The sequence below is a fragment of the Mus caroli genome, unplaced genomic scaffold, assembly GCF_978045245.1.
Source record: "Mus caroli unplaced genomic scaffold, Mus_caroli_1 scaffold_15, whole genome shotgun sequence".
NCBI lineage: Eukaryota > Metazoa > Chordata > Mammalia > Rodentia > Muridae > Mus > Mus caroli.
The window spans coordinates 91,538,468-91,560,612 of NW_028227270.1; the positions used below are offsets into that span (position 1 = coordinate 91,538,468).

Sequence of the window (22,145 nt, forward strand, 5' to 3'; positions counted from 1 at the left end):
ATCATAAATTAGCTTTAACCATTGGATTCATGAAGTGTTTCATCAGAGCTTTGCATGTCCCAGGTCATGGGAATGCTAATTTTAATAATGATCAAGGCACTTCCCAATCAATATTTCCCACCCTCACTATACCTGTTTTCCAAACATGCAGAATGTGTGACTGTGGAGGAGGATGGGCAGGCCAGTAACGAAACAGAACATTTCTGTAATAAGTGTTTAACATTTATTTAGTGGTGACACTAAGAAACTGAGTTAAAAGTAACAAAAATTGTATACCTTATTCCTTCATTTTACAAATTGGTCTATTAGGCAAACTTATAAGACCGCATTTTAATTTCTATTCCAGAAATGCCTCATAATTGTCCTTCCAGTGAGCTATAAACTACCTCAAACCAAATGAAAGCTGTGATTTCCATTCTTTTCAAAGGAAATGTCTCCACCAAGGCACTAAGTGCACTGGGTGAAGCTTCTCTCTTTCCAGAGAAGCTGACACCCGACAGAATATGGGGGTTCATTTAAAGTTAGGCAAGATGGGAAGAGCTAGGATTAAAACACTTTGTTTTCCTGACTGTCTCTGGGGTTTCCTTTTTTCCTTCATAAACTACATATGAAAAACCTAGATATGAAAAAATTTCAGGAATTTTTTTTTGTTCATCTTAACAATTTATATGAACCTGAGTTCTTGTTTTCTCCTATTCTTGGAGGTTGTCTTCAGATCCATCCATGTCTGAGGAGAATACCTTTGACACCAGGCAATGGTCAGTCTATCTTTAAGTACTAACATCATCTCACCCTAGATTGAACTCTTACTGTCATTGTATGCTTGCCTTCTGATTCAGCTCCTGAGTTTCTGGTAGGCTCTGCATGCTTGAAACTGCTCCTCTGCCCCTCGAATATGACTTTAGTGAGTATGACTTTCACCCTTTTGTCCTCCTTTTGTTCTGCTGGGTCCTCAGGATCTGTTCTAGGTGGATACAGGGATGGCCCATTCTCCCTAGCAGCATTGGCTAACTGTGGAGACATGGACAGCCATCAGCGTAGGAGGAAGGAAGATAATGGAGAGCAGATGAAATCTGTCATAGTTAAGTGGGAGTCCTGAGGCAGTAACAGTGGCGCTCATTCAAAAGCAGACTGGCTATTTCCTGTTTAATATAGGCCTTCCACATTTTGATTTACTTTTACCGTATATTTGGTTTTTTATTCAAGTTCACAATCATCAAAATGGGCAGTGTTAATTTTTGGAAGTAGCACGGATGCAGGCTGTTGTATATTTCTTTGGCTTTTGCCAGCTTAGCAGATGCAGATTTGCCACCCACCTTCCTCCCAGGCCAGTGTCCTGTGTTCCTCCTCCTCCTCGCAGCATCTTAGATGGCTGTTTTCATTGCTCATCATCAAGTTTACTCAGTGAAAAATTTCCCACCCCACTCTCAATCAAATGCAAAGATAATGAATGGGTCAAGTACTTGGTCTGATTGATGATTTCATTGCTTGTTCAGATGCTCTGAGATTTTTTTTTTCTTTTGTTTTAACCTGTCTCTGCAAACATGGTTTGCTGGTGAATTTCTTCACCCAACTGCAATTGATTGCAGTTTTTTAGATCCAAAGGGTAAGTGATCTCTGGGAGCATTTGCTTGACCAAAAAATTCCAAGGGAAACTGTGTTAAAACAACAAATCTAATTTTGAAAATACTTAACAAGTTAAAAGATTCAGACCAAACTAATGAAAGCTATTTAAGAGAAGTCAGTTATAGTGGTTTTAAAGCATTTATTTCATTGCTTTTTTAACTTCTTGACTGTTAACACCATAAATGTGAATTTGAAAAAAAAAATTAACTTGGATTTGAACTCTATAAAAAGTATTTTTTTTCTTTTAATTAACTTTATTGTTTTTACAGCCGTACATCGAGTCCCATTTCTGCGCTTGGGTAGTTCCCATTTGCAAATAGGATGATTTCTGCATATAGGTCTGAATAGGCTATGCCACAATTATCTCTTTTGTGTAACTTTACTGACAAAAGAGTAGCTTTCCTCTCCAAATGGAAATTCCAGGGTAGCTCAAATGCCTTAGCAAATACTTTCATTTCTTTCTTTCTTATTTTTTTTTTTTTCCCTCGTGGCAATGGCCCTTGGTCCATCAAAGAAAGCTCATGTTGAAACATGGGATGGATCCGTACCCAATACTGCTCTTCTGTTGTTTTACACAGGCCAGGGAGAATACAAATTGCTTTCTGTCTGTAAATTATGATATCATGTCTGGGGAAACATAGTTAAGGCATATTCTAGAGTCCTTCAATGGTAAGTAGTGGTACAGTCAGAGTTGTCACTTAGGCTACCACAAAACCCTTTAGAGTGTGGTTGCTCTCCTCTAGGATATAAGGGTATAGGCCTTGATTGACATCTGTGCACTGTTTAGTGACAGTTCATCTTTGAAGTTATTTGTCTTCGAAGAATTACTGTTATCTAATTATTGTCCTTGTGCCAAGTTTCAGGTCCCAGGCTGAGACTTTTATTGGTAAATTGATTGTCCACTCTAACAACCCAATGTCACTATGCCCATTATCTATACAAAACCGTAGGAAATACTAGTGTGTCCATCCCGCTGCCTAACAAGAAAGAACCAGAGGAAGTGCTCTAACAAAACTATCTTGTTCCTGTGAACTAGTCAATAGTTCCAAGTGATACTGTTGGGTGTTGATGAAGCATATGGTTAGAACCTGACTTCTGATTACCTAGTAACGTTCATTTTCTAACCACCGAAACCTTGGGATTTTGAGATTTTTGCTGATCATAGCTTTTTGAGAAATGAAATCTAGGATGTAGCACAGTCATGGGAAGGAAGCATTGGTAGTATATGTTATCTTCACATAAATTGATATGCATCTCAGATTTTAAGGGATTTCTTCCCTCTGTGCTTTACAAAGTGCCCACTTGAAACCATTAAATCCTGTCTGATATCATTCCTGTCCTCTTTGTCTTGTTTCTCCAAATGTAGCATGATTTACACAACATGGAAATGTGTGAACTATTTCTATGCTACTTAAAACAGTCCAGAGCCTTTATTTATTTCTTTTAGGAATCAATAATTGAGGAAAAGGAGATCTTAGTGTAAATGGCACCTAAATTCAAGAGGGAAATTTATGAAGTTTTTTTTTTTTTTTAAATAGGAGTAAAAATAACCCTTCCCCCTAAGGGGTTGAGGGGAATCACCTTACTTCAATAGGAAAATTTTCAATCAGAAACTTACACTACCTTCTGAAACACAGGACAGGACTGTCACAGTCACAGTCATTATTACTTGCTAAGTCTTGCCATCAAGTTCCTGGTGAAACTTCCCAAGGCATAAGAGATGGAATTAAAGAAAACGTGGGAGTGAGGACCCCAGACATTTCAGTTTTGTTTGTATTTAAGCTTAAGCAGAAGGAACTTGGATGGGCGGAGACAGAAAGATAGGCAGATGGGTAAGCTCTTGGGAATTCTATCAGTGGAAATGAAGGAAAGGCAGTTTCTAACCCAAGCCAAAGACGCTTCCTCATAGTGGGACAGATATATTTTCTTCTTAGTTTCTGAGAGGCCTGTGTTTCTGTGGGTTTGTACAATCTTTGTGGGTTCCTCCAGGGCTGTGGGGTGGAGAGTGTACAGTACTTTCTGAGAGCCAGTCTCTTTCCTAGGTGTGTCTTGTGCTGATGAGTTTCATTGTGTGGCAGAAGCCTGCAGGCAAATGAGATGCTGATTAGCTCTCTGGTCCATTGAGTGATTTCCCAGCCACACTGAGCATGTGGTGCCAAAGGGGAATGGAATCAAAGCCTCCTGGGCTGGATTTCCACGTTGTGTACCTTTCATAACAAATCAAGGAAAAATGGAGGGTGCTATCTTTCTGTCTGTTTCACGAATTCCACCCCAGAAGACCCTTGCCTTCTCAAAGGGCAGAATTGAGTGAAATGGAAACTTTGGTTAGCCTTGGGTGGGGAGGACTGTGTTCTTTGCTCTCAAGCAATAAGGTAAGTTTGGGGTTTTTCCCTTTGGCTTCTCCAGGACTAAAATAAACAGGTACTGTGTGTGACAACAGCATCCCCACGGCAGCTGTGATGCCATGGGTTTGCAATCTGGATGGTAGTTGACTCTTGAAAAGGAATGAGATAATCAGGAGCTAAAACTGGAAACCTAAAATTAAGAATGTCTCTACACTGTAACGTTAGCACATGTGCCTGAATGCAATAATGTATTCACTGTAAAGTCTAGAAGCCTTATAAATACATGACTGGCAGTTGCCTCCGGCAGAAATCTTTTACTGATGCGATGAGATAAAAGTAATTGAGCTGCATGGAGACGGATGGGTAATTAAATCCATGTGAAGCATTCTCTAACTAATTGCTATGGTCTAATCACAGATTGCTTTCTCTTTGTCAAGGTAAGTGGATATAATTACACAGTCCTTATTTTCTTTAATCTGAAATCATCCCAGTTGGGTGAATATTTTTAAGCACTGTGAATCTTAGAATATTTGGTACATTTCTGGCATGAAGATAATTTACATATTGGTAATTTGAGGGCCTTTAGAGTAAAATGCTTTGAGTGTCATTGAAAGCAATTTTGTGGTCAGTAGCGATTTCTCCAGTCTGAATTCACTTGTTATTTAACCTTTCTCTTTCTTTCTTTCTTTTTTTTTACAGTAAAAGGTAGTTGGTTATTTGAGACACCAATAATGTTGAAGGCATTCTATGAACCATTATCCTGATTAGAGTATTTAAAAAATAAAAAGACAAAAATTTTTTAATAAAGTCAGGAAGTGACTGTTGATTGACTCAGGAGCTAAAATGAGCTTCTTTTGGGTTGGAGAGTCTTTGTATGAGGACACAGGATAGCCCAGGCCTGCATGCAGCTCCTTGGCTTTAAGGGCACAGAAGATCACCAGCCAGATGTTCATGGTCACATTGCCGATGTGGGACATTAGGCAGGGGATCTGGTACAAGATGGAGGTGTGTCTCCCTCAGCCTTGTGTTCTTAGTGTGATGCTCAGGGTGTGGAGTGTGGTATTGTTTGTGGAGCCAATACTACAATACTGCAGCCACTGGTTAAAATGTTGGCTGATTAGAGAATTGGGTCCTTCTCTACAGATTTTCCTTCCTGGCTAATATTCTCTCCTCCTCCTCCTCCTCTTCCTCCTCCTCCTCCTCCTCCTCTCCTCCTCCTCTCTTCCTCCTTCTCCTCCTCCCCTCCTCCTCCTCCTTCTCCCCTCCTCCTCCTCTCCTCTCCTCCTCCTCTCCTCTCCTCTCCTCTCCTCTCCTCTCCTCTCCTCTCCTCTCCTCTCCTCTCCTCTCCTCTCCTCTCCTCTCCTCTCCTCTCCTCTCCTCTCCTCTCCTCTCCTCTCCTCTCCTCTCCTCTCCTCTCCTCTCCTCTCCTCTCCTCTCCTCTCCTCTCCTCTCCTCTCCTCTCCTCTCCTCTCCTCTCCTCTCCTCTCCTCTCCTCTCCTCTCCTCTCCTCTCCTCTCCTCTCCTCTCCTCTCCTCTCCTCTCCTCTCCTCTCCTCTCCTCTCCTCTCCTCTCCTCTCCTCTCCTCTCCTCTCCTCTCCTCTCCTCTCCTCTCCTCTCCTCTCCTCTCCCCCACCCCTCCTGTGTGTGTGTGTATATTCATTGGATAAAGATAAAGAAGATGTTTTCTAGTAGTGTAGCATATTAAGCTGTTTCTCAGGGAAAACACTGTATACATTTCATTTTCCTTACACACTGTTTTCTTAAATCCAGCTGGTGATGCCACCATTTGGGAGGCTGAGGTAGGGAATATTATCTTGACTTACAATGTGAGATCCTGTATCAGCCATCTTGATAAAAACAATTAGGTGGGGCTTGCCCCCTGATGATATAAGCCCAGGGGCCTGATTTTAATCCTGTTGACCTCATAAATGTGGGAGGAAAGAGTAAACTTCACAAGACCCCCCAACAAAACCAACAAAGCAAAACAAGAACAAGAGAAACAAACAAACCACTGCCCCACAGATCCACATGGAGATACAAATTAATAAAAATGAATTAATCTATGCCAGGCGTGGTGGTGCACGCCTTTAATCCCAGCACTCGGGAGGCAGAGGCAGGCTGATTTCTGAGTTTAAGGCCAGCTTGGTCTACAAAGTGAGTTCCAGGACAGCCAGGGCTACACAGAGAAACCCTGTCTCAGGGGGGAAAAAAAAAAGAATTAATCTTAAAACAGTGTTTCTCCTCAATTTTTTTTTCTCTTACCATGACATTCAACAGCCTTGCAGTTTATATTGGGTGCATTTAGCGTCTGTCCTAAGTGGTAGTTACTGGAAAAGGCCTGGCTATCTGTAAACTTTTTGGGGGACATAAGTGGTTTTGTCTTCATCTTTCCCATTGTTGCTCTGATTATTAGAGCTATACTGGGTAGTATGCAGTTGCATTTTTCTTCTGCTGGCTGCAGAGCAGAGAACCACTTCCCTGCATTCCCTGTACAGCAGGGGGTTGCCAGCTTGCTAGTGAGCAGGTTTTCCTTTCTTTTTGCTTTAATGTTTTTTAGATTGAACTATGTTTTGTAAATACTCCATTGGAACTGGAATCCACAAACCTGCTTTTGATTGGTTTCTTCATTTGTTGCAAGGAGATAATTTCCAAGCCAGTATACCAGGCCATGGGGATGGTACTGCCCACAGTGGGTGGGTCTTTTTGCATTAGTTAATGCAGTGAATTCAGTCCTACACATAAGTACTCAGACCTAAAGGCTGTTCTAGGAGATTCTGAGTTGGGTCAAGTTGACAGTTTAGCTGCCATAAATGTTTCTATTCTAAAATTCTGTTTTGAACTGTAGATGTAATGAAAACATTTCATTTGTTTATACTGTTCTGTGTTTTTCACTTTCAAATGCATGCATTCTATGTTTTTTTCTGGTATGCTTTTTATTAGAGTGAGAATAGATTTATGTTTTCTGTTATTTATAATATTGTTACTTTTACGTATTCTGGTCACATAAACACATCTCAGATGTAACAGCTCTCAGAAGTAGTGTCTTACCACTTTTTCTCATCCCAAGTCATTGCCCTGGCCTTCCTTACACCTTCATGCAATTCTTCTTTCTCTTGATTTTATTCATTTGTTCATTTAATCAAATAGAATGGATTTTCCCAGGCACTGTTTTTGGCAGGAGGCAGAGCTGTGAACAAAACTGTGTGCAACCTCTATCTTCCTGTATCTTTCATTCAGTTGATGCTGAGGTAAAGAGACAATACACAATGAACTTGCACAGACATGAGTTGCAGGGAAGGCTATGAGGCTCCTCTTTCTGTCATCCATCTGACACTGCTAGGGATAATTAGGTGATCAATTACAACCTCCCCAGGACCTTCAGCTTCAGTCCCATTTCAGTTGAAGCCACATGGAATAAAACACAGCCTCTGATGAGTGGAGTAGAAAAGGAAACTTTCCACTCCTCTTCTGCAAGGGTATTTGTAGACTATTTATTTGAACTCAAGTTTGAAGTATTGAAATAAAATTTATTAGAAAAGGTTTGAGACTTAATAGAAGTAAATAAATCACTCAGAAAAAAATAACCAAACAAAAATGCTTTTGCTATAGTTGGCTAATTTTTGGCCAGAGTGAGCAATTTTCATAAGCACTCTTATTTTGTTTACAAATTATAGTTAATGCCACAGTAATATTGTGGCTACAGAAACAGAGGGAAACATGGTACATTTCTGCATAATGATTTTATGGGAGGGGATTGAGAGCTTATAAGTATTCATGCACATTAAGTTAATTTTGTTACTTTGTTAATGCCATTTCATTATTTTTCCTTGAGAGAAATGCATTAAAGATACTACACTATAGGATTATTGCAGAGTTAGCAATTTGTGAGTGTTTATTTTTTATTAGTAATCTAATTTTGAGAATTTCAATAAGGGGTGGTCAAAGACAAATAAAAGTGTGTGAACTATAAACTGTTTGAGGTGTAGAGGCTCATGATCACAAAGCTATGGAAACTTCCATTTCTGTTTGTTAAGTGTGTAAAAGAAAGTGCCCTTTGGTACTAGCTACCTCATGGTGTGAGTGTGTCAAAGCACTTCACTGTAAGCAGTTCTGAATTCTAAGTGTTTTTAACAAAAGTTTGATAGCCACCTGTGTAATTGAAAATGCTCTAATGGACATCTAGTGGGAAATGGAAGAATACAGATTGAATGTATGTTAATCAGGAATTTGAATTTGCTTGATATTTCTAACATGTAATCATTGAAACCTATAGTCGATATTAGAAAGTCTTATATATTTTACATCTTTAGTTTTGTTCTAAATCTTTCAACTCCAGCGTACTTTACCTCTGTGGCCCATCTGCCCTGTCATGCTCAGCAACTCCTATGGCTGGAATCCGTGGGCAGTGCCAGTTTAGTGGCCTATAGCATTTCATGTTATTGAGGTTTTATTTGGGTTTTCTTCACAATTCCTCATTTTTAACATTACCAAAGCTTTCCTCTCATGTTCTAGTTGCGATTTGTCCTATTGCAGTGGTGACAGCTAAAGTTTTGTAGATGGTCTTCTGGAGTCCCTAAAATGATACCCTGCCCCCTAAGAGAAAAGGCCATTGGAGTGTTTTCTTGAAAGTAAGGAGATTAATTCTGATAAAGCTCCACTTCTGGTTACTGTATAGCCGTAGGACAACCTTTCTGATCTAGGGGAGAAAATAAACTAAAATCTTTTCGTATTTATTACCTAGGTTTTTACTGATTTTTAAAATCATGTTTTTCAAATTCACCCTCATTGACTAATAACCAGGGAGTATTACACAGAGTATTACAAATAGAATGGGGTAGGTGGTTTTAGTAAGCCTGACAGTAGACTGTGCGGAGAGATGGTGCTCACACACTCAAATGCAGTTATCCCAGCTCCCAGCAAGCCTGCCTGTGAACTTGACGTCTTCTTGGCTTCACTTCCCATGTGCTGAGATGACAGGCGTATGCCTAAAACCTTGAGTTATTGATGATGGGAAATGATCATTTTTGTCTCCTCTGAGGTGATAGTTTTAAAATGTCATTCTGATTTCTACCCTTGGGCTAGAGAAGCATTACCATTCTATTTAAAAATACTGAATATTAGCTCTCTAAATTAGCTTCCCATAGATGATATTTAATAAGAAATTAATAAGAAGGATTTAATAAAGGTCACTTGCTCCTAATTATGCTTACAGAGCCCTAAGTGTTTTATAAAATAGAAAGATGATGAACTTCAACAAAGTTTGTTTAGTCAGATCATTGTCATTAAAATTGTAAGACTTGTTTTACAAAGTAAAAAAAAAAAAAAACTAAATTAGCACAGATAAAAAATACCACATATATCACATCTTCACATTTTATTGCACTTACTTCAAATAGTTTTAAGAGAAATATGGAAAGATGTTAGTGGCACCTGCTATGAATCCCTCCTCTCTCTACTCCCACTCTCTCCTAGTAGATGAGTCTTGCTATGGCCCTGTGACGTCTCCTTCCTTACTTCTTTCTACTTTGCCTTTTTTTAAGGCAGTGTGTTAGAATTCCATTTTGTTTCCACATTTGCCTTGTTTGCCATACCTATTTGTTTTATTCTTTGATTGGCAACTTCCTTAGGGCTTAACTAACACCCATAACTTATCAGTCTTTTTTTCAATAGTGCATTGTTCTGGTTACTGACTTTAATTGTATCTCTTTGTAATCACATTTCCATTTCTTTCTCTTATGAGTTATTCCTGCTGCCATCATATGTTTGCTTTTTTGTTTACAGAGTGAGGACTGCACAGTAAGTAACTTTAGCACACCTTCATTGTCAAGAGATAAAAATTAATGTTTATTTTACATGAAGGGCCACACATTTAGCACTCCTGTCTTTCTCATCTGCTATCGTCTTTTGTTCATGGTTTTTCTTCAGCTTAAGGTCTTTGCTGATGGTGGTGGTGATGATATGGAGTTATAGGTCTGCAGGTAAAACAGTCCCACAGTGTGGTTGGTCTGAAGAGCCTTGTTTTTCTTCCATCTCCCATGTTACATCCAATAGTTATTGTCCCTGACTTTGCATCTCCCATTATATTCTGGCCCACATGGACTCTGAGAAGACTTTCATTTTTATCTTTGTGTATGTATGCACTTTCTTATTTTTCTGTGTATTTGTGTATTTCTGCCCTCTGTTGCTCATTCTTCTTTTTTATTTGCTTCCTTCCTGCTTGTCTTCTTGCCTTCCTCATTTTGTTCTTCCCTATTGCTCTAGAAAGATCTTTCCATGTAAGGTGAGCATCAGAATCATGATCCTTGTGCCTCAGAGTCTCTGAATGCCAAAATTATGGATGCGCCCTCTTTCTTTGTGTGAAAGTATGGGCCATGTTTACAGTAGCTCTTTTCGTGTTCTTCTGGGATCCCATCATTTGCCACACTAGTAACACTGATTCCTTGTAACCAGAGAAAACCTCACAGTTAGTATTTCCTTTCTTGTTTATATGTCTGGTATTTCTGGAGAGTGCGAGACATTTTGGAGTGTGTATTGAGTCTGCTGTGCTTCTCTCTCTCTCTCTCTTGCTTTATTCTGCCATAGAGTTAAGGTCTTTGAAAGCAGTTTGATTGTTTTAAGTCTTTTAAGCTCTCTTAGTAGAAGTCCAGAGCACTATTAAGTTTTAACAGAAACTTTCTTTATAATTTTGTATAATTCTATATAATTTCCTATAAAAACTCAGTTTGGTGACCCATGCCAGTCTTTCTTGTTACTTGTGGGGACCTTAGCTGTTCCTAGTCCTTTGTGGTGTTCTAGGTGGTCAGCCTACTTCTTTCTCATAATTGTTTTTCTTGTGTTGGGATTGATCGTCCTCCTGTACATGCTCAGACCATCATTGTACTGGAGAGTGGTGGCAAGAATTTGCGGCACTTTAAGTGCAGATGTCTCGATGCCTCTCTCCAAGTACTCAACAGTGTGAATGCTAACTTTCTAACCTACCTTCTCTGAAAGGGCGCCGGGATATGGGGCTCTGTTGAGTCTGCTCCTTTCTGCACTGGCAGATGGCTCCAGGCCAGCTGGGGACTCATGGGCTCCTTTGTTTCTCTCAGCTGCTGTCCTGCACTGTAAGATGTACCTTGCCAGTGGATTGGGAGCCCATGTGCATCATCGGTTTTCCTAGTTGCAGGATAATTTTATGTAAGTTTTAATGCATTCTTCAGGTTATTGGAAGGCCTGCTACAATATTTCCTTTTAGTTGAATTTTGTGCCGTCATTAATGTGGCTCCAGCGAGCAATTTGCCCAGGATTTCAGAGGTCCCACATTTGTCATCATGGGCCTCTGCTAGGGACTAGCCTGGGCTTCAGGATGGCCCTGTCTTTTCAGCCTCACAGGTTTATTTATCAGTTCCTCTCCTGCAGAAACAGGTGAGAAGGTGCGGTTTTGATCTACAGAGCCATGGACAAGCTGAAGCTGGTGTCATTTGGAAGAGAGCATAAATATTTTACTAGTAGGGGAATCCTTTGATAGACTATACAAACATAGTGCAGTTCTTTTTTAATCTAATTCATAGATTGGGGGGGATTTGGTAAAAATATACTATAGGCATATCATTCAAGAACTAGGTAAACAGTAAACAGTTGTGGTTTTTTTGTTGTTGTTTTGTTTTGGTGATCTATGAGTTGAACTGTCATGAAAAATGCATCATTTATATAAAATACCCAGCAGCAGTCAAAGACAGAGGTAGCTCACAACTTGGGACTGAACTTGGCCTGGTGCAGAACATAAATCGCTTTTCCAACAAAGCACCTATCAACTTGAGAGCCCTGCCTGCCTTGAAAGTCAGCCTAAGTAATCGCTAAGCCATCCCTCCTCAAGGGCAGAAGGGGGTCACACTGACCCCTTTTGCCTAGCAGTTCTCAAGCACCTCACCTATCACACCACACACACCCCGAAGGGTGTTCTGGAACTGATGGCATTGCATTCATCTAGTCTCGACTGACCAATGAGGAGCCTCGACTGACCAATGAGGAGTCTCAACTGATCAATGAGGAGTCTCGACTGACCAATGAGGTTTGAGGGTACTTTTGAAGTAAGACAAAGTAATTCCTCCGAATGAACTTTTAGGGAAAATTCCTTAATTGTCAACTTACGCCGGTGCATAATTGGGCATGCATGTGGTTAAAGCCATATGTAACAGGAGAAAGCCATGTACTACAAACAAATACTTAAATGAACCAAGCCTGTCAGATCACACCTCTCCCCTAAGCAACAAGTCCTGCTCAGAGACCTACAAACAGAAGCCTGGGACAGTGACTGCGGGCTCTGGAGTCAACCTTATTTGGAGCCTGCAGCTACTTCACTGGCATTTTGCTATATGTGTGAGTTTCTACAGTTCATTGAAAAAAAAGCCTGTAACTCAGAAACACTCAGCCTGGAGAGCATTAATAACAGAAGCAATGGCCAGGTGTGGCCTGTACCTATATTCTCAGTATTCAGAAGGCTTAGGATAGAGAACACTAAGTTGGTGGGCAGCCTGAGCTGCATGCTTAGATTTTGCTTCCAAAGTAAAGGTTTGGGGGATGTAGCATATACTAGGCTGGTCCTGCTATGATGTTCCCTTCAAATAAGATTGTTTACCCCACCCCCAATCTGTAAGAAAGACATGAACTCATGGATGTCAGTATAGGATCTGAAATGTCTATTTAAATGAGTGGGCTAAGTGGGGTGCACTGTCCACGTCATTACTAATGACCCTTTAGGTGCTTAAGCAACAGCCAATTTGCTTGTGAACTTTCCAAGGTAAATTTTATAAAGGAGTTCATAAAATGGAATATGCACAGCAATCCATACAGCAGGACGAGGCAAGGTCAGGCAACCTAATGCACAGTGTATAAATAGAACAAATTCCATATTGGTTTATTGCAAATAAGAAGTCTACAATAGAATGGTGAGGAACAAATCAGATGTTACCAGTGAGAGGAATGGCAAGTCAGAAAGATAGGAATGGAGAGAAAACCCAAGAGATGGGAAAAGAGAGGTGGGGCAGATTCCAAGAGGACAGGCTTAAGTTTAGATTAATGTAGGGTGTTTGTTTTGTTTTGTTTTGTTTTGCCATCAGTGCACGTGCACAGGGTCATGGCATTATACTTTATTGCCTTTTTAACTAAGATTCCCCTAATCACTATTTTATGTTATAGCTTTAAAGGTAAATTTATTTACCTCCTGTGTTTGAGTGTGTGGACACATGCGTGTTTGTGGTGCACACATGTGTTGAGGAGAGACTAGGGAGTTAGTCTCTCCTCTATCACCTTCCAATTCTTCTTCCCTTGTGGCAGAGTGTCTCCTTGGACCTGGGTCCCATGTTTTCTGGGTCAGAATAGAAGCCAGGAAGTCTGGGAAATCCTCCTGCCTCCACTCCTCCAGAGCTGGGATTACAGGCATGTTGGGAATGCTTGGCTTGTTCTATGGGTGCTGGGAACTGCACTCCAGCCCTCAGGGTTCTTCAGCAAGTGCTGTGAACCACCGAATCATCTCTTTAGCTCCTAGTCTCTGTAGTCTTTGTTACGGAAGTTTTTCTAACAATAGGGTAATTGAAACCACTTTCTGTTGTAGACCTTCTCCCCAGTGATAAAACAAGATCCATTAGAAATGTCTCACTTTTAAACAGAGGAGGCTGATCTGCATCTATGTGTTAATTGTTGTCATGGGCTCATACAGAGACTCTTCGAGTTGACTTTGACAAATTCTGATTTAGTTTTTGAATAGGATTTTTTGTTGTAAAAATATTTTATTGAGGATGTGATCATTCTTTTTTTTTTTTTTTTTTTTTTTTTTTTTGGTTTTTCGAGACAGGGTTTCTCTGTATAGCCCTGGCTGTCCTGGAACTCCCTCTGTAGACCAGGCTGGCCTCGAACTCAGAAATCCGCCTGCCTCTGCCTCCCGAGTGCTGGGATTAAAGGCGTGCGCCACCACGCCCGGCTGTGATCATTCTTTTATTAATCCTTTATGCCTCTGTGTTTTCCATCTTCTGTCATCTCAGTTTACTGGGGAGCAGTGTTGGGAACCCATCTGTTGGCATTGTCTCTAATTGTGAAGAAGTAGCTGGTGTTGGAGGTGTTGCCTCATGAGTTCTTGTTCTGTTGGGACAGATGATACTGGGTTTGATGGTTAACTTGTTACAGAGGGGATTCTCCTGCAAAATACATCTTATCACTTCCTGACCTCAGGATGTTTATCAAAGCAATCTGCAAGGTTGCTGTGATCTGATGAGCCTGGCGTACTTCAGAATGTCAGGTGGACAATAGGTTTGGGGAAGTGAGTGGAACTCAGATAGTAGAATGGGTTAGGAAGACGTAAAGCTTCTTTTTGGAAAAGAATGCTAGTTTGTATGGTTTTGTTCATATTTATTTTTACAGGCATGGGAGTTGCTAGTGATGTCATTCATGCTTCTGTTTTTCATTTTATGTTCTTAGTTTTCAAAGTTGAAGTTAAGTTCCAGTGTGGCTGGATTTGTCTCTTTGGGGCTGGCATCGTAGACTTTCAGGTCAGCCCTGCTCCTCCTCAAGAAGTGAACAGATAGTTTCATGTATCTGCCCCACTGCCCCTGACAGTGCCTCTGTGATAGGTAGTCTTAGAATATAGATCGGTATCAGCTATGGGCACACATTAGGCAAGGAAAATAAAGTCCTGAAGGATTGCAGCCGTCCAGGCAAGCACTGCTGTCTGTAAGTGTGGCCAATTAAGTTTGCAGACATGAACATGTCTATACCTCAGTGCAAGGCCATCCATTTATGGTGACTGCAACCCCAGCTTCCCCATCACATTCATGCACAAGCTTAGTCTGGCAGGGACCGTTTGCCATATGCATAATCACAATACTTCAGGGACCACCAAGCAGGAGACTGGGGATTCCACCTTGCTTTACTTTCATTTCATAATAACTTCTTGGTGGTAAAATGTGAGGCATCCCCTCTTACTAGAATGAATGACTGGAAGATAGCCTTACAAAATCTGAAGCTTGTGGATTCACGGTGGGTCTTCGACATGCTTTAAGATTGATGTGCCAGGGTAAGAGTGTCAAGGCCAGGGTTTACCACTCATCCAGTCTCCTCCGGCCTGAGTACTGTAGCAGTCTCTGTCTTAGGGACATAGAAAAGGCTGCTTCTGTTGTGCTGATTTAGTATTCCTGCCGCTTTCCCCTGTGTGATTTAATTTGAGGTTGCAGCCCCCAAGGGCTATTGCTCCCCACCTTTGCAGTTGTGAGAGCGGGCCGCTGTTCTCTTCGGTGGATGCTATTTCCATTCTGTCCAGAGTGATTTCCCCTCTATATTCATCTAACAACAGAGAGGGCACTGTTCCAGGAGCTTGCTCTTTCTACATAAGGCTTATGTGGAACCATTTGGATGGAAAAATTATAAATTAAGATTCTTTTCATTTAAAAATATTCACATTGTGTTGCTCAAATGCCAGTAACTGGAAAATCACAGTTAATGTCCTGTTTTTATAACCTCTCTCAGAATGTTTTAAAATGTGTTTACATTGTTACTTGGCCATCTTTTTTCTTGGAGCTTTTCTATTTTTTAAATTACAGTTTCTTTTAAAGCAGGTTGTATGGATCCTGGCTTGGTAGTTCAGTCCTGTTTGGGGCCTGAGGCAGGATGCTAACCATAGGTTTGCAGCCAACCTCAGCTACAGAGTACACTCTATCTAGGCCAGCCTATGGTACATGAAGCCCTGTCTTTATAAAGAGCTGCATTTGCATGAGTGCGTTGATTGGGACACCTTCTGAGTTTCCTTTTATTTTCAACAGTTTCATACATGTATATGCATCCTAGCTCGATCATATAGTAAGAAGCACAGTGAGGAGCAGGAGCGCCCACCTCTCATTCCCCATAGCTGGGCTAGCCTCTGATTGGCTCACAACTCAAGAGTTAAGAGGTTACAGGTAGTTGGCTTCATGACTGAGCCCAGAATTGGAGAAAAAGAGCAGAGTCAAGTTCCAAGTTGTTCACTGGGTGAGAGTTTTTATTCTCGGCCACCAAGATGGGGAGCTTGTGAGGGGTGTAAGTCCCGCCCTAGCAAAAAGGAGGGGATTTTAAAAACCACTGGTCTGCACCAAATCTACATGACAACCATTTTTCTTTTCTCAATGCTGTGCCCCTTTCCGTAGAATCGTATATAAAAGACTACTTCATTTCCACTAGCTTCTTGAATTTGTAATTATTGTATTTCCAATACTACCCATGCCAAACTCCCTTCTTTCTCCCTAGAGAAGCCACCCACTGTCCTTATGTCCTCTCCTCTTTTGAGTGTGCAACCCCAGTGAGTTACTGTTGCCTCCTGGAGTGCTGACTAGCGGTGTCCTCAGAAAGACACCATGCTCAGAAGACAGCATCTCATAGCACTCTCCTCTTAAATTCTTCCTGCCCAGTAGACATTTTGCTCCCTGGGACTTGAGGTGGGCAGGTGTTGACACACTACAGTTTAAATAGAAAAATAAAAAATTTAAAGGCAGTGTTCATACATGCCATATTTATTTCTTTGGAGGCTTATTATTTCTGGAAGCTGAACATTCAAAATGAGGAAGCATATAAGATATTCCTAACATTACTTATTTTGGTGGTTTGGTTGTGGCTTTGAGCCAAGCAAGGTCACTGTGTAGTCTTGTGTGGCCTAGAATTCACTATCTAAATCAGCCTAGCTGCCAAGATCTGCCTGCCTCTGCCTTCTGGTTAAAGGTGTCCCTACCACACTCAGCTAAGTTACTGATTTTAATACTGAAACCATCCCCACTTTTTGTTTTTAACTGAACTTCTTTTTAATAGATTTTGTTCTTGTTGCTAATTCTTGATTCTCTTAAGTCAAAACTGAGCCACCGTTCACAGTTACCCTGGGGTCCCCTGAGTCATGTACATAGTTATTTTTGTAGGTTTGAAAATAATAAAATATTAATATTATCTAAAGAAAGAATAGTTTCTGGAGCTCTTAGCTCCAAGCTGTGGGTTGTATTGCTGATAATTAAAAGCTTTGCTGTGGGCATTCTTCTGTACAATTGGAATCTCTCCGTGTTCATTTGTTGCCTCTCTTGGCTATTACAATTTAAATGTTCTTTGAAAGTCCTCTGTCATGAAATGTCCATTTTAAGAGAGTTTCTAGAAACTTCTTTCATGTTTCCCACTGGAGACTACATTAATGCCCCTGTATGTTGAAGTCTTTATAAGCAAAGGATAAACTGAGCCTGACCTAACTTCACACTCACTTGGTTTACTTTAGCCTTTTGAATCGTTTGACCTTTTGATATCAGCTAATCCGCTCACTGAATATGCATTCAGGACTGGTCTGTGTGTCTGTCAGGAAACATTGGTGGCTATTGCTCATTCTGTTTCAATCATTTTTAATAGCACTAGGTGATCCAAAAGCATTCTCTTGTGGTTTTCGGAGGGCTCCTATTGGGAGCTGTAACTACCTGCTTAGTTTTACTTTCTGAGACAAGGGCTTGCTCTGTAGTCCAGACTAACCCGGAACTTGGAAACCTAGATTGGACTTATACTTGGGACAGTCCTCCTGCCTCAGCTTCCTGGTATGTGCTGCCTATCCAAGCTCAAGCCACAACATTTGAAGATAGGATTCCTTATGGCAACACAAACAAACAAACAAACAAACAAACAAACCTTCCTAAGGTCTGAACCAGTTAGTGTAGAAGGGTTTCCAAGGCTTAGTTTGTGCACAACCATTTTTTTTAAAATATGAAAACAAAGTGAGCACTATTTTAATTGAATAAAGGAAGACAGATTAAAATAGTTACTATGGGCAAAATGGGTTTCTTATAATTAATAATTTGTGAGTTAATCCTTAACTGTGTTTGACATTGGGGGTGGGGGTTGGTAGCAGGCTGACTAATGAGTTCCTGTTCTGTGGAGGAACCGTCTCCATTCCCAGGCTTACGGTGTTGAGTGACTGTTCTCTGAGTGGGTCTAAAGCGTGAGCTTTGGTCAGAGTGCTGTGGAGAAGCATGCTTGAACTGATTGCTTGTGAATGTTAATGACTTCATAGGGCACACTGGTGATTTATGACATTGTTGAAACTCTCTGGTGTTCATAAAATGAACTTAATAACCCACTGCCACAGAGGGATAAGCTGCTCTCTCTCTGCATTTGAGTGCCCACCCTGCTTGCATAGTAGTGCTGAGAAATCCTGCATTAGAAGGATGAGCAGCTGTGTGGTGAGGGATTGTTAATTATCCTCTTTAATCCACAGAGGGCGTTTGTGAGATATGGCTGACCAGCGAGGACACCGGGGCCTATGGCAGAGACATTGGCACAGATCTCCCCACACTCCTGTGGAAGTTGGTGGAAGAGATTCCTGAGGGTGCCATGCTGAGGCTGGGCATGACAAATCCACCATATATTTTAGAACATCTGGAGGTAAGGGAAAGTCACACTGACACACTAACACATGTCCCCAGCATAGACCATGTGATAGCCTCAGGATCATCATACAAGCTTCATTTTGAACCATTGTCACGTGTGTCTGTGGTCTCACAGTCCCAAGAGAGAATGAGACTTGCAAAGCTCCTCTCTCTATCATTTTATCCCATTGACATTTGTGTACTTCCTCAATATTTGATTAATGTGTGTGTGCGAGTGTGTACCTGACTGGCCTGGAACGTGTTGGTCTCTAACTCAGAGATCTGCCTTCCCTCTGTTCCTGGGTGCTGGGATCAAAGGTTTGAACTATCACACTTTGCAGTTTATTTTCACTTTAATGTTTTTATATATGTCTGCATTAGTGTACACCACTTGTATAAGGGTTCCCAAGGAGGGCAGAAAAGGGGGCTGTCTTCCTGGAGCTAGAGTTACAGGCAGTCGTGAGCTACTCCATGCGGTTGCTGGAAAGCAGGCTTGGATCCTCTGCAATAGCAGCAAATGCTTTAGCTACTGAGCCATCTCTCCACTCCTCCTTACAGTCATCAGTATTTACATAGTTTGAGACCTTGCCTAGTTGAGAATTGCAAATATATTGGACTAATTTTGCAAGCAAGAGTCAGTATTCGTGTTGTGTTTTAACTGTTTGTAAAAATGCTGTGTCTTAAGTTGGAGGTAACTTCACAGTTTTACCTTTTTTTTTTTTTCCCTGGAGAATAGGGATCAAGTAGAATCAAAGGCATGGAGGAATTGAAACGCCAGGATTGGTCTGTAAGCAACGGAGGAAACATAGTGGAGGGCTTCTGTGCATCAGAATTTGACCTTTAGAGTAGGTATCCAAATGTCAAACTAGAAAAAATTCGGCACGTGTCCAAGGCTCTGTGGTATCTGATGGCAGATACCACATAAAGCCAAGCAAAGAATGTGGACAAAGGAGCAGTTGTTCCAAAGAAAAAGACCATTCTAGGATCCACAATTCTTATTTGAGAAACATTTCTGTAGATCCAGAGTCTGGGACCCAAGCCCAAGTTAGTCACATGGACAGTAAAAAAAAAAAACAAGTTTTGTTTTTCATTAAGGGTGTTCTTTGTACTACATTTGTATAGAAAAGTTATGTTTCAAAAAGCTAAAAGCAACCATAGTTGGTAAATTTTACTACCCAAATGGCAATAGTTATTTAATCATTAGCTATGTTGCTTGGAGGAGGTCGTGGGGATCTGGGGAGATGGCTCAAAAATTAAGAGCACTTACTGCTCCTCTAGAGTTGGTTTACACCGCCCACACTGTGTGGCTCATAGTTGCCTATCATTACAGTTCCAGTGCATTCCATGATTCCCTTTTCTGCCTTCTGACGCTCCCCTACACTCACAGCAGACACTCATACTATATATATTTTAAAAATTATTTCAGTGAGCTTGTTGAGAGTTTTGTTATATAGCAACCTTAATGTCAGTAGCATATTTTAGAAATCCTTCCAAGGGTTGATGACAAACTGGTAATGTAATATATGAAGGAGATATGTTTCGGGTTTGTTCTTCACATTTTTCCAGCTCAGTCTTTGTGTAGACATGTGATTTAGAGAATGACTTTCATGCTTCATACAGTGTTGGCTGATTATAATTTGCTATTTTAAAATGAGTCACAAGCATGTCAACTTGTACTTAACACTTTGACTTAACACTTGAGAAAAGCAAGTGCTCTCAGTTAAAGCGGAACTATGGCAGTCTCACTGTGTTTGCAGGAAGTGTGAGGCAGGCATGGCGGAGGCCCGACAATGCGCTAGATGTGTCTTTGGTAGAAAGGGGGTTGGGCTTTACTGATACACAGTTTATGGTAATATGCAAATTCCTTTAGATTGGAAAGAAAGTTGATCCAGATTCTAAAATAGTTTTGACAAAATTCAGGTAGGAAGAAATCACAAGGGAAAAAGAAGAAGATTGCTCAAAGGTGTCAGGCAAGTCCTTCTTGGAATGGACCCAGCATTTTAATTGGTGGCAGGATTGTAGCCACAGATGCTGTCTTCATAGCATGTGCCAGGGCAGACCATATAAAGCAGTGATTGGCTTGTTGGCCTCCCAAAGGTGTTCTGGAAAACCTTGCAGGACTCACAGTGTTGTTCAGGGTAACTTCTCTGTGTCTGGAAAACACCCAATGGTTAGCTCCTGGATCCTACACATGTAAGACAGTCCTGGCTCTTTTTTTGTTTTTAATTTTTGTGGTGCTGGCAAGGTCCCAAGAATGCTGGGTATGTGCCCTCAGCTCTGCTCCATCCCCAGCTCAACGTGATAAGAAATTGTCATGATTTTGTACTCTCTTATTTGCTTTAAAGCAGTCTTGGCCTTTCCTCATTCACTACCATTGTTTTATTCAAGAGTGCTTAGTAGATGAGTATAAAAGATTGAATAAAGAAAGAGTTGTCTTCATTAAAAACAAACAAACAAACAAACAAACTGTAGAGCCCACATAAAATCACACACTTAGAAGTCATGACACTGTGAGCAATAGGGACAGCAGAGGATGGTGATGTAAATGAGTTTCTAGGATAAGAGCCTGCCTGTAGAAAGTCACGGTTTCATGTTAAGAAGAGTAACATGAGATAAATGGAGACCTTCCTGAGAATAGGCCATCTAACCTGACACAAGGATCAAAGGCAGACATACAATGGAAACATCCCAGACCTTTGGAAGTAAGAGCTATTAAACTCTTAGCATCTTGACAGTATCTTCACACCTTGCTGGTACATCCATCCTCCTTGTTGCAGATCAGTGTTGTGGTTGACAAATATACCCTGTGTGACACAAAAGTTACCCTGGGTTTGAGGGTCCAAAGGGCTTCAGAAAGGAGACTAAGTCAAGATAGTCAGCCCATCACCCAGCAGTGTCCCTCCCTTCTTCACCGTCCTCTCGCTGGGCCTATTTCACTCAACAGAAAGTGTACTGGAGTTACCTAAGATGCTCGGAAGACACCAAGAAAAAATGAAAAGAAGGGGCAAGGTGCTAACAAGGGCAACATGGTAAAAGTGAAAAACAGGAGGAAGCCAGGCAGTCGTGGGACACCTTTAATTGGGAGGCTGAGGCAGGTGGATATCTGTGAGTTCAAAACAATAAACAGCAACAAAGGGAATTGGGTGAGGGCTGAAGCTGTTGGATCAGGAACCTACTGTTCAAATACCAGCTCTGAACATTAGTCCTCCAGAAGGGAAGATAGGAGATCTATTTGCACAACATGGCCTTTCTGTGATCCAGGAAGATGCTTCACACCATAGACTTTAATTAAGGAAAATTCTGTTCTTTTCACATCCATGTGACTTGCTTGATTTCTTTCTTTCTTTTCTCCTCCTCCTCCTCCTCCTCCTCCTCCTCCTCCTCCTCCTCCTCCTTCTTCTTCTTCTTCTCTCTCTCTCTCTCTCTCTCTCTCTTTCTCTCTCTTTCTTTCTTTCTTTCTTTCTTTCTCTTTCTTTTTTTTGATATCTTGAAATAGTTTTTTTTAAATTCACTTTACATCTCAATATCAGCTCCCCCTCCTTCTAGTAACTCTCCCTATTCTTCCCTCCCCTTCTCCTTTGAGAAAGGAGAGCCCTTCTTTAAGTAACATTCCTCATAACCTCCCCACTCCATAGAGATTACAAATCTGTTACAGATTTGTGCTCAGTAAGACATATGGCACCCTAAGGTTAATGCAAGCAGGGATACTTCAGTGCTTGCTATGCTTTTGTTTGGAAATATTTTAGTTACTACAACAGCCAGCCTCCTGCTACTCGTGATATTAGCA

The 22,145-nt window shown here is 41.0% G+C and overlaps 1 protein-coding gene across 1 annotated transcript in view; it reads left to right on the forward strand.

Moving 5' to 3' along the window:
- The window catches only part of Cdkal1 (CDKAL1 threonylcarbamoyladenosine tRNA methylthiotransferase), a 561,841-nt gene that overhangs the window by 292,913 nt on the left and 246,783 nt on the right, over positions 1-22,145 (forward strand). The window contains 1 exon segment of the mRNA XM_085831198.1: positions 18,208-18,374. Coding sequence (XP_085687324.1) covers positions 18,208-18,374 — 167 coding nt within the window.